The sequence below is a fragment of the Macaca mulatta genome, chromosome 6 (genome assembly GCF_049350105.2).
Source record: "Macaca mulatta isolate MMU2019108-1 chromosome 6, T2T-MMU8v2.0, whole genome shotgun sequence".
NCBI classification, from domain to species: Eukaryota; Metazoa; Chordata; class Mammalia; order Primates; family Cercopithecidae; genus Macaca; species Macaca mulatta.
In genome coordinates, this window is record NC_133411.1 from 12,877,476 (window position 1) to 12,890,997 (window position 13,522).

Genomic DNA, 13,522 nt, shown 5'->3' on the forward strand with positions numbered 1-13,522 from the left:
TGTGTGTGTGTATATATATACACATATATCTCAGAGATCTTTTCCAACTTTTTTCATATCCTAGTTTCATATGGTAGTTAGAAAATACACTTTGCGCACGCTGTGCAATGCAATGGATGAAGCCAGTGCAAAGAGCTTACCCAGCCACACCTGGGGCTAAAAAGAACTGCATCTTAGCACATTTACTGACAAGCTATGGCACATCTGTGTGCTGCCACCCACTGGTCAAAAGGTCTGTCATTGATTACTGCTTGTCAGCGAATTTCCCGAAGAGACAGCAGGAACTGGCAGCACTTGAGAGTACTTCCCTAAATTTGTCATTTGTTGGCATCGTTGACAACATTTTTTCCATTAAAAAAAAAAAGTTTACCTTTTCAACACATCCCCAAGGCAGATCTACAGTAAAACTTGCCACTGTCACTTGCAGTGTAAACCCCAAACCTATTTGTTCCTTCCAAAGATATGGGGGGCTACCTAAATCTTTGAGTTATTCCTTTCAGCTTAAAATTCCTCAAATTTGTAACTAAGATTCATATCTGACACAAAACTGACACCTGCTTCTCCTAAATTTTGACCCTTTATTCTAATGCTCTTCTCAGTTGTACAACAGTTATTGAACAAAAGTTTGATTCTTCTTTTGCATAACCATGTTTGAAGACAGCTCCTACAGCCCCCCTTCCTGTCTCACCCCACCACCCACAGTTTGCAAGTCAAACATCATTGGTTTTCCCACCTGCAACACATGGAACTTGGCTTCTATATTCTTCACAGGCGTGGGTATGCTGCCGCGACTCATGTTTGGGAACTTATTTTGTCTACTGACTAAATATATGGCTAATATTTTTAATGTAATATTTACATATTTTAAAATGTATTGTTGTTCTGCCATTGAATTTTTTTTTGATGTCCTTAGGCTCTGGTCTAGCAGTTCATTTCAGTGTTATCTCAGCTCACTATTCTGCATATAGTCAAAAAAGTCAGAAAATATCAAGTGTTGGCAAGGATGTAAAGAAACTGTAATCCTCATAAAATACAGAAACAGTCTGGCAGTTTAGAATGTTAACCTAGTGTTGTCACGTGGCCCAGCATTTCCACTCCTAGGTATGTACCCAAGGGAAATAAAAACATACGTCCATACAAACTTGTACACAAATATTCCTAGCAACACTATTCCAAATAGACAAGTAAACACAACCCAAATGGCCATCAATGAATGACTGCATAAATGAAATGAGGTATATCCATACAATGGATTATTTGGCAGTAAAAAGTAATGAAATCCTGATGCATGCTACAACATGAATGAAATCTGAAATATTATGATAATCAATAGAAGCCCTCTACAAAAGACCATATATTTCTAATTCCATTTACATGAAACAATCAGAATAAGAAAATCTACAGAAGCAGAAAGTATAATAGTGGTTTCCTGGAGTGACTGTGAATATAATGAAACCACATAAAGAAGGGAACAGTATGGTATGTGAGTAAATCTCAATACGTTGCTTTTTTTTTTAATTCACTCCAGGCTACATAGAATCATAAGACTTAGAAGTAGAGAAAATTATCTAACATGACTGATTTTTCATAAACATGGAAAAAAATGAGTGAATTGGTTATCTACCACTGTGTAACAAACCACCTCAAGATTTACTGACTTAAAACTACAACCATTATCTACTTTGGTCATCTATCTCCAAATATCAATGAAGACAGACAGCCTATGCTTCACACAGCATTAGCTGGGGCTCAGGACTCCACTGCTGATGGCTCACGGGAAAGGCTGCCAAGTCGGTGCTGGCATCAGCCAGGAGTTCAGATGGTGCTGCATGCCTGGAGACTGCATGCCTGTCCATATGGCCCCTTTACAAGGGTCTTGAGCATGTTCACCTCATGGTGACTGGTTTTTAAGAATGAGCATCTCAGAAGAACCAGACAGGAGGTCTACTTCCCTGTAGCCCTAGCGACATGCATTCCCTTTCCACCATAGTCCTAAGCCTAACTGGAATGAAGAAGAGGAAATACAGAGCTCATCTATCAATGGGAGAGGATCAGATTCTCATCACAAGAAGGATGGGAGACATAGGAAATTGCGATCTATTACTCTGAAACAAGACAACTTGCCATAGTGAGATTTAGGCTAAGTTTACTGTCACAATTCCCCTGTTTAATTCATCTTCCTGCAATCTTTATTTAGGGTCCACATTTCTAACATTTCTAAGAAAACCACCTATTTACTCACTTCCTGTGCTGATGTAAACATATATTCATATTTTACATTTTAGTGAGGTAGCTTTCAATAATAGACTGCTTTAAGACACCATTTTCACAAAGAGTTTTCTCCTAAGAAGATGCTGAAAAGTAAACCCTCACATGAGCCAGGGACAAGAATAAAGAATTTTCTATAACAGCACTTACAATTTTTCAACACAAATCCTTCTAGCATTTTCTTCTATGAAGATTCTATTTCCCGTAAACTGAAGACTAAAATTAATTGTTATACAGTTGCAGGTAAGTATGCTTTTTGTCTTTTTTGGAACCATCTACACAAATGTGCTCAAAAGGAAACATGCTAAAATAAAAAAAAAATGCCAACAATAAAAGAACTACTCATATACAACACTATATAAGTCCATTCTCATGCTGCTATGAAGAAATACTTGAGACTGGGTAATTTATAAAGGAAAGAGGTTTAATTGACTCCCAGTTCCACAGGGCCTGGGAGGCCTCAAAAAAATTTACAATCATGGTAGAAGGGGAAGCAAACATGTCCTCCTTCACAAGATGGCAGGAAGGAGAAGAATGACCAAAGGTAGGGGCAGAAAGCCCCATATAAAACCACCAAATCTTGTAAGAACTCACTATCACAAGAACAGCAGGAGGGTAATTGCCCCCATGAGTCAATTACCTCCCACCAGGTCCCTCCCATGACACGCAGGGATTATGGGAACTACAATTCGAGATGAGATTTCAGTGGGGACACAGCCAAACCATGTCAAACACATATGACACACCACCATTAAACATAAAAATAAATAGTAAACACAAAAAATTACTTCAAAATCTGTAATGAACATTTTAACATGACAACATCAAGAGTTTCATCAAGCACAAATAAGTGAAAACTCTCCCAAACACAAAAAGCATGTAGAAAAAGCACTAAAACAAATAATTGGATTTTTCTGAGATTCTGGGGAAGAGTATGCTTTCAAACAGTAGTTAAAAATCACTGAAGGAGATTGTCAACAAATACGATAAACTTGGATAACTGTATACAAACAAAAATAATTAAGTGTATTTGTATTTTTTAATGTGTAAAGTTGCTGAGTCATGTACTAACATGGTAGGTGTTTTTCTTTCCTTTTAACTAAAACAAGGCACACAGTCTAGTTTCAAGAAAAAGACAAAGACACATTTCACTAATGGAGGATATGGTTGAGTAAATAAGCCTCATATTAAACTGAAAATGTCTCATTCCACCTGATTAAATGAATTTCGACTGAGGTTGTTTATAGAAAAAATTGCAATTTGGGGGCCTAGGATTCATCAAAGTCAATGGGCGCATTCTGAAGCGATAAGCAGGCAGCCCAAATGGAAGATCTAGATCCAATACAACCATTAAAATAAGATAAAAAGTATATGACCAATGTAACACTGGAAATGAGACCCCTATACCACAAAAATAACTAAGGATTTTTACCACAATTAAGCAAAGCATTTACTTTTGTGCTAAAATAAAATGGAAACAGTAAGTTCATTCCTAAGTCATACTCTCAATACAAATACACTAAACACCTCCTCCGTGGCTGGCACTGCTCCAAGAGCTGCTGACACAACAGTAAGGAGGGGAGACAAGGCCACATCCCCAACCAACACACTTCGGTGAAAGTTAGAAAAATATTACAGTTATTGGGCCATGCACAGTGGCTCACGCCTGTAATCTCAGCACTTTCGGAGGCCGAGGTGGGCAGATCACGGGGTTAGGAGATCAAGACCATCCTGGCTAGCACGGTGAAACCCTGTCTCTACTAAAGATAAAAAAATTAGCCGAGCATGGTGGCGGGCACCTGTAGTCCCAACTGCCCGGGAGGCTGAGGCAGGAGAATGGCGTGAACCTGGGAGGTGGAGCTTGCAGTGAGCCGAGATCGCGCCACTGCACTCCAGCCCGGGCGACAGAGCGACACTCCCTTTCAAAAAAAAAAAAATACAGCTATTAACTATTACTACTAGTAATAGTAATATGTCTGTTACTGAAATGTTTCATTTATATTAAATCAGTTGACTATAGTTACCTATTGAAAAGTTTTCAATGTCAGTAAACAAACCAGTAAAGCTCCTAGTATGATATTTTTTTATCTTGAGTCTCCATAAAGACAGAGTCACCATATCACCACAGCATTATTCAAGCCGTGTTCTTGGGGGGCATTCCAGTGGAGGGATGAGGTGTTGTTCTCAATATAAGCAGAGCTCTCAAAAGTGAGAGATTTACACTCTAGATGATTCATTTTAAGAATAAATTGCCTCTGGCTTTTGACAGGAGGTCTCTAGTAGGCAATTTCAGATCTCTGAACGGTACCTCAAATGTGTGGTATTATTTAATAAAATAATTTAATAAAAGTGGCTGCTTTGTTAATAGGTGGGCTGGACTCCAAGCTTATCTATTTGGGTAGAAGATTTCTCCTCTCGCGGAGGTGGTGGGTATGGGTGCTGGCCAACAGGGCTACGATTGTATTTCAAAAGCTCTGAATCAAATAAAAGACTCAAACATCTTTGGCTGCTATCCCAGAGTTCTACTTTTCAGAATAGAAGATATGGCGGTGTCAAAATTATATGTGGAATTGTTTGTGATTTCCTATAAAAACTATGGAATAGTTAGATAGAATTTTATGTAATTTTAATTTTTAATCTGAGCATGACTTCTTTATCATTCCAGGATGTGTAACTTGCAAAAATGCATCCCCAAATGACTAAATCTATTGACTTGGGGAATGAAGCTATTTAGCACTGTCTCTCTAGATGCTGAAGATTACCTGTCAAAAGTGATTTTTTTTTTTTTTTTTTTTTTGCCTTATTGATATTGAGTTGTTCTTTCTCACAGTAATTAGGCAAGCGGCCCAGCTGCTTCCTGAGGCTATGAGTAGAATGTGAAAGTCAGAACTTGTCCTCAGTGAAAAAGGAGGATGCTAATCTTCACTTTTTCATGCCAGGAGGCCACAGGGCTGGCTCATTTAGAGCCCAGGGCATGAACTTGCACGTGCCATTTATGATTGCAGCCCAGTGACAGCAAACTTGAACATGATCGATGGGCTGCCTCGGGCATGTTTACCTGTGTCACTGATGCATGCTAGAGATAACTCCAGTCCAGGCCACTAATGCCCAGCAATAGAAATTTTCAGCTAAAGTAAGAATGTGTCTAACCTACAGTATTCCCTTCCTGTTACATTTTCTCTACAGACACAATTAATTAAAAATAAGGCATAGTAGTTCCTTAAATTATTTGTAATTGGGTTCTTATTAGTGATTCCTTTTAAAAATTGTGTATCAAATTAAATATATTGCAGATCAAATTAATGTAGAAATTCCCCCATTCTCTTCTCCTAGTTATATAAGAGTTAGACTGGCAGAGAATACTATTTAATTTGACCTTAGCAAAACCTTGGTCATAGAAAAATCTTTTTCTTGGGAAAAATAGTAGACAACATATTGTAGGCCTCTTATGTTATCAAAATGATGAGGTCATTTAGTGTAGTGGAGGGGGAGGCACTGAATTTGAAGTGAAACAAACTAATTTCTCATTTCAATTCTGCAGCAATTTCCTGTATGACTTTTGGTGGGTACACTGAATACTTTTTAAAGTCTCAGTTTCTTGATCATAAAACATACTAAGCAAAATAATTATTAAAGGAAAAACATATGATTTAATTCTATATCTGAGGAAATGTTTCACATGTATATTTCATAGAAATACATGTTTTACAAAAATATGTAAACTAAAGGAATTTATTATCTGTTCCTTTTAAAAAATGTTTTTATTTTGAGATACTATAGAACATTGTTTCCTTGCTCTATAATAATTCCTGTGTTTTTCTTAACTGTTCCTACCCTATCTGGTTCCATTTCTCTGAAAAAAATCAACATTTTTCCCATGAGCTCCCTCTAGAATATTCTATTGGTTAATTTCTTGCTTTGTGCAAACTCTGCACAGGGCACTGACTATTTTACCCCAGGAGCCCCTGCTTTGTTGACCTGCCAGTGGCCCTTGTCAGTAATTAATGATGACATATTTTCCAAGCGAATTTTTAAGAGTCTTGAAACTCTTTTTTCCAAGCCTTTGCTCCAGGCAATGTCTGTCAAAGCAGACCCAGTGATTAATGTACAAGGAAGTGTGACATGTCACTTTTTTTCATACTGAGAAAACAGAATCAATCTGAGATCAACAAAGGTAGAAATGTGAAATAAAATTATGATATTAAATAATTCACAATGAATCTATATCACATACTAATTAGAAACTTGTTTGAAATAATATTAAATGACATGAAAAAATACTCCTCATAGAACGTTAAATGTACAAAGAAGAATAAAATATTTATAAAGCAAAATGAAAATTTTGTACAGATCATCTTATATGCATATAAAAATCCTGGAAGGAAATCTCCCTAAATATTTGCAGCTACCTCTGTTTGTGGTACATTAAAAAAAAAAAAAAAACCCAATTCATTTATTTTTCCTATCTAATGTTTTAAACTTTTACACAATATGCATGAATTACCTTTATAGTGGACAATTCATAAAAATTACCAACACCACATTTACATATTATGATTTTACATATGAATATTTAACAATGAATTGTAGTAATAAATATGACAGACGCATTAGAAGCACTGTATTGTCATGTTACAAAACCCCGCATACTAAAAGCTTATTTTCTAATCTAGCATATAACACCATAGTCTATTTTTCTCCCATGATAGCCTCCAGTGCTCTGTAAACCCAACAACTAATACTATTAAAGAGAACAGAGCATAAAACAATCAAATGAGTTAATTCTAATGGAGTCTGGAGTTATCAAAAGGACAGATAGATTTAATATAAGTGTCCTGAGAGGAGTTACAAGCTGAAACTAAAGAAAATATTAAGTTTTAGGGGAAAAAGTCAAAATAACTTATAGTAACTAACGAAATACTCACAAGAGAGCATCAGGAAGCAGGGGTGGAGAGACAGAGATGATCTATCCAGAGTTCTAGAATTATTCATCCATAACTGGAACTCCCAGCATACATTCCCAAGACTTGAATAAGTAATTTATGACTCTTTTCTCCTTGATTTATAGTTTGAATGATCATTTTTCTGATGCACAGGGTTAACAAAGAAACAAATACACTTCAAATGCAGGTGGTTGCATCAATCTCATGCTACCTGAGCATCCCTTTCCTTCATCCATGAACTTCGTAACTTTACATACACACTCATTTTCCTTCTTTACCCTCCTGGAAGTCGAAACACCCCATCTGGTCAATCTATCCACAATCCTCCCATCCTGTACGCATGAAATTCACAAGGCTTTCAGATCCTTGTTCCCCCTTCCTTGTTATAAGGAATATCATGTGTCATGACCCAGTTTTACAGACTCCTAGCTTGTGCCTTTATCTCTCAGTTCACAGCTTGAAACAGATGATCACTGTTCCTAATACAGCAGTGTTTCTGCAATAAAAATTAAACGAAATTCATGTTTTGTTTTTTTCATTTCTAATCCACCCTGGTTTGAAAGAAGAAATAAAAATTCAGCAATCACGTAATTCTCATTTAAATTTTGATTTGTGGCGAAAGTTCAACGGGTAGCACTATGCTGTGGATAATTCTTCCCTTCTCTGACTAAACGAATATAAACTTCACTGGTCTTTGCAGATAATCCTCTATCTTCTTGACCTTTCCTAAGGTGTTTTAACTTCCACTTTTTCTTGGATGATAATTTTGTCATTAATTTCATAAAATGCTTTCCCAAAATACCATCTGAAAATTGATTAATAATTATAGGTCATTTCCCTAATAACACATCGTGTTATCAGAAATTATTGTTGCAAATGATAGTAACGCTAATAATGCTGAAAGATTTAGTAATGATATGTGGCACTGGAAGAAAACTAATTAAGGGAGTATTTTATAATGAACTTCTTCCAAATAGGATTCTTGTTATACAGAGGTAAGTTACTTCTAAAATTCTAAATGTACAAGTTGAATAAAAAGGAAGGCATGCTATCCTCATAAGAGATGATGTAAAAAATCTAGTTTCTTTAGATTTTAAATGAATATTTTTAAAATTCTTCCTTGTAGCTTCATATGACACACATTTATAAAGTATTCAGTGTCATGGTTTGCCCCATGGTAAAAGCCCAGAAATGTCAGCTGGGTGCAGTGGTTCACGCCTGTAATCCCAGCACTTTGGGAGGCCGAGGCAGGCAGATCATGAGGTCAGGAGTTCGAGAACCAGCCTGACCAACATGGTGAAACCCCATCTATACTAAAAATAAAAAAAAATTAGCCAGGCATGGTGGCGCACACCTGTAAACCCAGCTACTCAGGAGGCTGAGGCAGGAGAATCACTTGAACCTGGGAGGTGGAGGTGGCGGAGGTTGCAGTGAGCCAAGATTGCGCCACTGCACCCTAGACTGTGCGACAGAGCAAGACTCCATCTCAAAAACAAAACAAACCCTCAGAAATGTCTTACTCTTACTTTCCTATATTTTGTGCCATAAGAAAAACAACTAAAAGGAAGAGAATGTCTGTTTTGCTACCTTTGAATATCCTAAATAATGCTACCAATATCCTAAATAATGGTACTCAAAAATTCCTCTAAAATCAAGAATACGGTTTATAATGATTGTGGAACTAAAAGAACAATGAAAATTAGTGTAACGATAGAGTATCTGGAGTTACAAACACTCTCAATTTCAAGTTTCTTTTTAATCTGTAAAAATCATCTGGAGCTTGATAATATATTGACAGAAGAGTTTCCTGAAATTTTCATCTATAATTTTTTCTATTTTAAAACTCTTTACATATGGTTGTCTTATATTTTTAACTCTATTGCTAACTACTTGAGGGCTAATTCAGATAAAAGTTTTAAGAAACAATTTACCTTAGCTTTCACTACACAGATAATATTCTAGACTTGAGGGAAAAAAGAAGGAATCTTTAAGAATGATTTAGGATACAAATCCCCCAATGAAGGATAAGATTGGTTGTTTCCATCAGGCCATCCCCAAACAGCTCATGGAATCTGCTGCTTGTTGATTTATGCTTTTACCTAGGCAGATGCTGCCCTTGGGACCGAATTCCCAGCCTATGACTTGGGCACCTGGGGCTTCTCTATCTCAAGTTTCCAGAACACATTTGCATCCCTCCCCAAATTACTTACGTGCCACCAAAAAAAAAAAAAAGTCATCTTTGCTGCCCAAAAATGAACAATACATTTTTTAATTACTCAGAAAAAAGCTTTTCACAGTGATATAGTTTGACTGTATCCCCACCCAAACTCCCAAAGTCTTCAGTCTGTTTCCACCTCCATCTAACTGTAAAACACATATGCTAGACAATGTTAATAGACTGATTTGTTTCCTTCTATACTTTTCTAGATGCTCATAAATATGTACAAACCAAAAACATATCTAATGTTCTGAGTTTTTAAAAACAGGATAATACCCTACTGTATAATTTCCTGTCTAAAATTCTCACAGATTTTTTTCCCCAAAGGTTAAACATATAGCCCCAACTCATTTTTACTAATGACTGCATACCATTTATAGAAAAAATAAAACATTTTCAACTCTTCACCAAGCCATCCACATTTTTAGCTATTTCAAATAATTTTATAATAAATTTCAATACACATAAAGTCTTATCTATTTAGTCACTAATTTCTACAGAATATATATCTAAATGAGTAAACCAGTGGTTATTGAACATTTTAATGTCAATGCGTAGAAACAAATCATTTTACCAAAAAATTACAGCAATTTATATTCCCATTTGGAATGAAAAAGAATGTGGATTTCTCCAAACCTTAACTCTTACCTAGCATACAATATAAGCTACTTTTCAACAGCTGTGTACCTGGTAGATCAAAAATAAGTCGTATTTTCACTTAAAATTGTGTGTCCCCAATGGGTATATTAGAGTAGACTTTATAAACATTCATTACTTGCTTGCGTCTTTCTTCTGTTTATATCCTTTGCCTAGTTTTGTATTTTTTTATTTATCTTTTTCTCACCAACATTAGGAACTCTTCATATATTAATTTTATCAACACTTCATTATAATTGTGGCACATATTTTCTCTTGGACTATTTTTCCTTTCTATTTTGAGTTGTGTCTTGCTATTACTAATTAGTATTCACACTGTGAAACTCATCAACCATTTATGTATGGCTTCTGGGCTTCCTCTCTTACCTAAAACCTTGCCTACCTTTAGTTTACAAGGCTCTTTCCTCAAAGTTTCTTCTAATATGTTAATGGTTTTATTTTTACAGTTATCATTTTTTCCCTGTGAGATTTATTTATCTTTACGCTGTAGGTTAACAGTTTTAATTTTCTTCCAGATGTCGAATCAGTTATGACAACACCATGTAAGCCACTTCTTTGTAATGAACTGAAACACTAATTTTAAGTGAATAGGCAGATATGTATACATGAATCTGTTTTGAACCCTCAATTATGTTTTACACAGAGACCATTCTTTTCTGAGCCCACTGGGCAGTATTGTGATCGGTATGGTTGTAAGACAAAACTTCTCAGAACTTTCCTTGCACTCTCATATATTTATACTTCCACTGGTCTTTAAAATAGTTTGATCCAGTTTGCCAAAGAAACAACCAGCCAGCCACAGGATTCTGATTACAACCACCTACATTTTATATCCTAATTTGGGAGACAGTAATATTGTGATGATACTAAGCTTTTCAACAGAGGACCATGCCATGCCTTTTTATTCATCCTGAATTACTTTACATCCTTGTGAAAAAATAATTTTCAGCAAACAGGTCTTGTCGTTTTGTTTGTTTTGTTGTTGTTGTTGTTACATTTATTCTTCCTGCTTTAAATTTTCTTACTACTCAGAAGTCAGTAGCCTAGCAAGACTTCCAGATCACACATGAATAAGAAAGCATGACATAACCCAACCATAACAAGGTAGTGGTTTGAGGATGGGGAGTGGTGTTAACTCCCTTGGTGGTCCCTTTTTTCATTTCCCCTTAAACATAATCAGAAAACTCTCAAGAGCAAGCTTTGGAAAGCAAAGTAATCAAGGAGCACAGCCTAAAGCTCAACCCAATTTCCTGCTTCCTGACTATTTTCACAAACTAGACTATCCACTCAATCTATTCAACTCTCCCTTGAGTACCTACTTAGCTGAACATTTCCTGACCAGATGGCACACTTTTGACTGATAGCATCATTGATCCTTTCTGTCAGTGGGCTGTTTAGGTGGTTTCCCATTCTTACCTAAATCAGTTTCCACTCATGAAACAGAATCAGTTTCCTCTAGAGCCCTTCTTCTTTTTGAGTAGAGTTACTATTCTTAATTGCTCCCATTTTAGGCTCTTGCTCTGCTGAGATGTTCCTGGAGTCGGGTAAGTTTCTAATTCAGCATCACCAAATCACATAACCCAAACACAGCAGGCTTTTTAACTTAAAATTGTAAAAACTGATATATTTTCTAGCACATGTTTAGAAGAAGCAGTAAATAAAAGAATCTTGATCATCCAGCTCTCTTTATTCACTACTTTTTTATTTACAAGAAACATGACTTTTATAAAGTGACGTTTTAAATCTAAGGTTCAGGTTTTATTTACTTACGCATTTTTTGGCAAAGTAATATCGGAGGAAGAATCATTCAGACTTTCATTAGTTTGAGAGGGAAAGTTTTAGACTGTATCCTTCCAGATCCATCTCAGAAAACACTGGACAAACCAATTTGCCTTGACTTTGATGTGATATTCATTTACTGTCATACATATTTTTAACTTCCTGGATATTTTTTATTAGATTTTATGTTTTCTAAGACTAATTATTTCACTTTGTACGTTTAAAAGCATTAAATGTCAGGTCCATCAATGAATATGCCAAAGCTTCACTCATAGGAAATTTTGATTGCAAAGTTGTTTTTCTTCCCCTATAAAATATCTTTTCAAGGAAGACTGCCCAAAACATGCAGTCCAAAGGAATTACAACCATATTATAGTATTATTTATATAATAAATACCAACACTCTGCTAGATAAGTATGTTTCTTTCAACAGAATTTAATCTTCAACTTTCATCTAGAAAAAGTGTTTAAAATGTCCCCAAACGCATGTCACAGAAATGGAATGTTTCTACCTGTTCTTTGACTGAGGCGAGGATGGCAGAGGTGGTTTCTGTTTCAGAGCCATCCCCGTTGGAGGTGTTTAAGCCGGGGCTCAGGGAACTCGTTTTCTCTGAGGCTGATGAAGGCTGGTCTGGGACAGGCATAGCTCCTGCAAGGCAAGAGGACACGATCAATACAATCAGATGTTGACACTAAACAGGTACAACTATCAGACCACTCTAAAGATACACACAGAAAAAAAGTAAAACTATGAGCTGCTGAGAAAGACCAAGACATAATTATAGAAGGGGGGTACTACAGTAAATTAACAGTACAAGTAAATGGAATGCTTTAACCTTTTATTACCCCCAACCAAATTCCAGAACACACTCCCACCTAGTGTTTTGTCTTGAGGTAAATGGGGAAAGAAATGATGAGAAGGAAAGAGGAGAGATTGTAAGAGTAAAGCCATAAAGGAGTATTGAGTCTAAGAAGCTAGTCCAACTACAAATTTATGACTATTTTAGGTAAATTTATTACCTGCCTATTGGTATATGTGGTGTTATTATATGTTTCCTCCTTGGTTCCTGGCTCATATCTCCTATAGTCCCTGTTGTAGTCTTGTGATGGTGTTGGGTGTGTCAGGTCTCAGGAGCAGGCCTCAAAAGGAATCTCTCTGACCTTCCCTGCCCTCCTTTGACCTGCTCTAAGGTAGGACTCTAATCCTCACTGCCTCCTTTCTGCTTACGGGTCATAAGACCCTCATTCCACAGAAGGTCCTGCCCCCATGCCCTGGGGGAAAAAAGGCTGATGTCAAGAAGCCTCCATAAAACTGGAGGACTGCGCTCTAGAGCCTCTGGAGAGCTGACCATGTGGAGGTTACTGGAAGGTGGCACATCGGGAGGACTTGGAAGCTCTGCACCTCTTTCCCCATAACTCGCCCTACGCAAATCATCATCTGTATCCCTTGTGATATCCTCTGAAATAAACGTGTAAACATATGTGTTTCCCTGAGTTCTCTGAGCTGCTCTAGCAAATTAATGGAATCCAACCCAGGGACTGTGGGACCCCCAGCTGAAGCCTGTTGGTCAGAAGTTCTGAGGCTTGGACTTGCAGTTGGTGTCTGGGGGGATGAGACAGTCTTGGGGACTGAACCCTCAACCTGTGGGCTCTGACA

At 36.8% G+C, this 13,522-nt stretch overlaps 1 protein-coding gene across 2 annotated transcripts in view; it reads right to left on the reverse strand.

The window, feature by feature from the left end:
- The window catches only part of CTNND2 (catenin delta 2), a 933,204-nt gene that overhangs the window by 750,407 nt on the left and 169,275 nt on the right, over window positions 1–13,522 (reverse strand). For both annotated transcript variants that reach the window (XM_028849344.2, XM_028849341.2), the window contains exon 2: window positions 12,378–12,514. In XM_028849344.2, coding sequence (XP_028705177.2) covers window positions 12,378–12,514 — 137 coding nt within the window. The remainder of the gene's footprint in view (window positions 1–12,377; window positions 12,515–13,522) is intronic.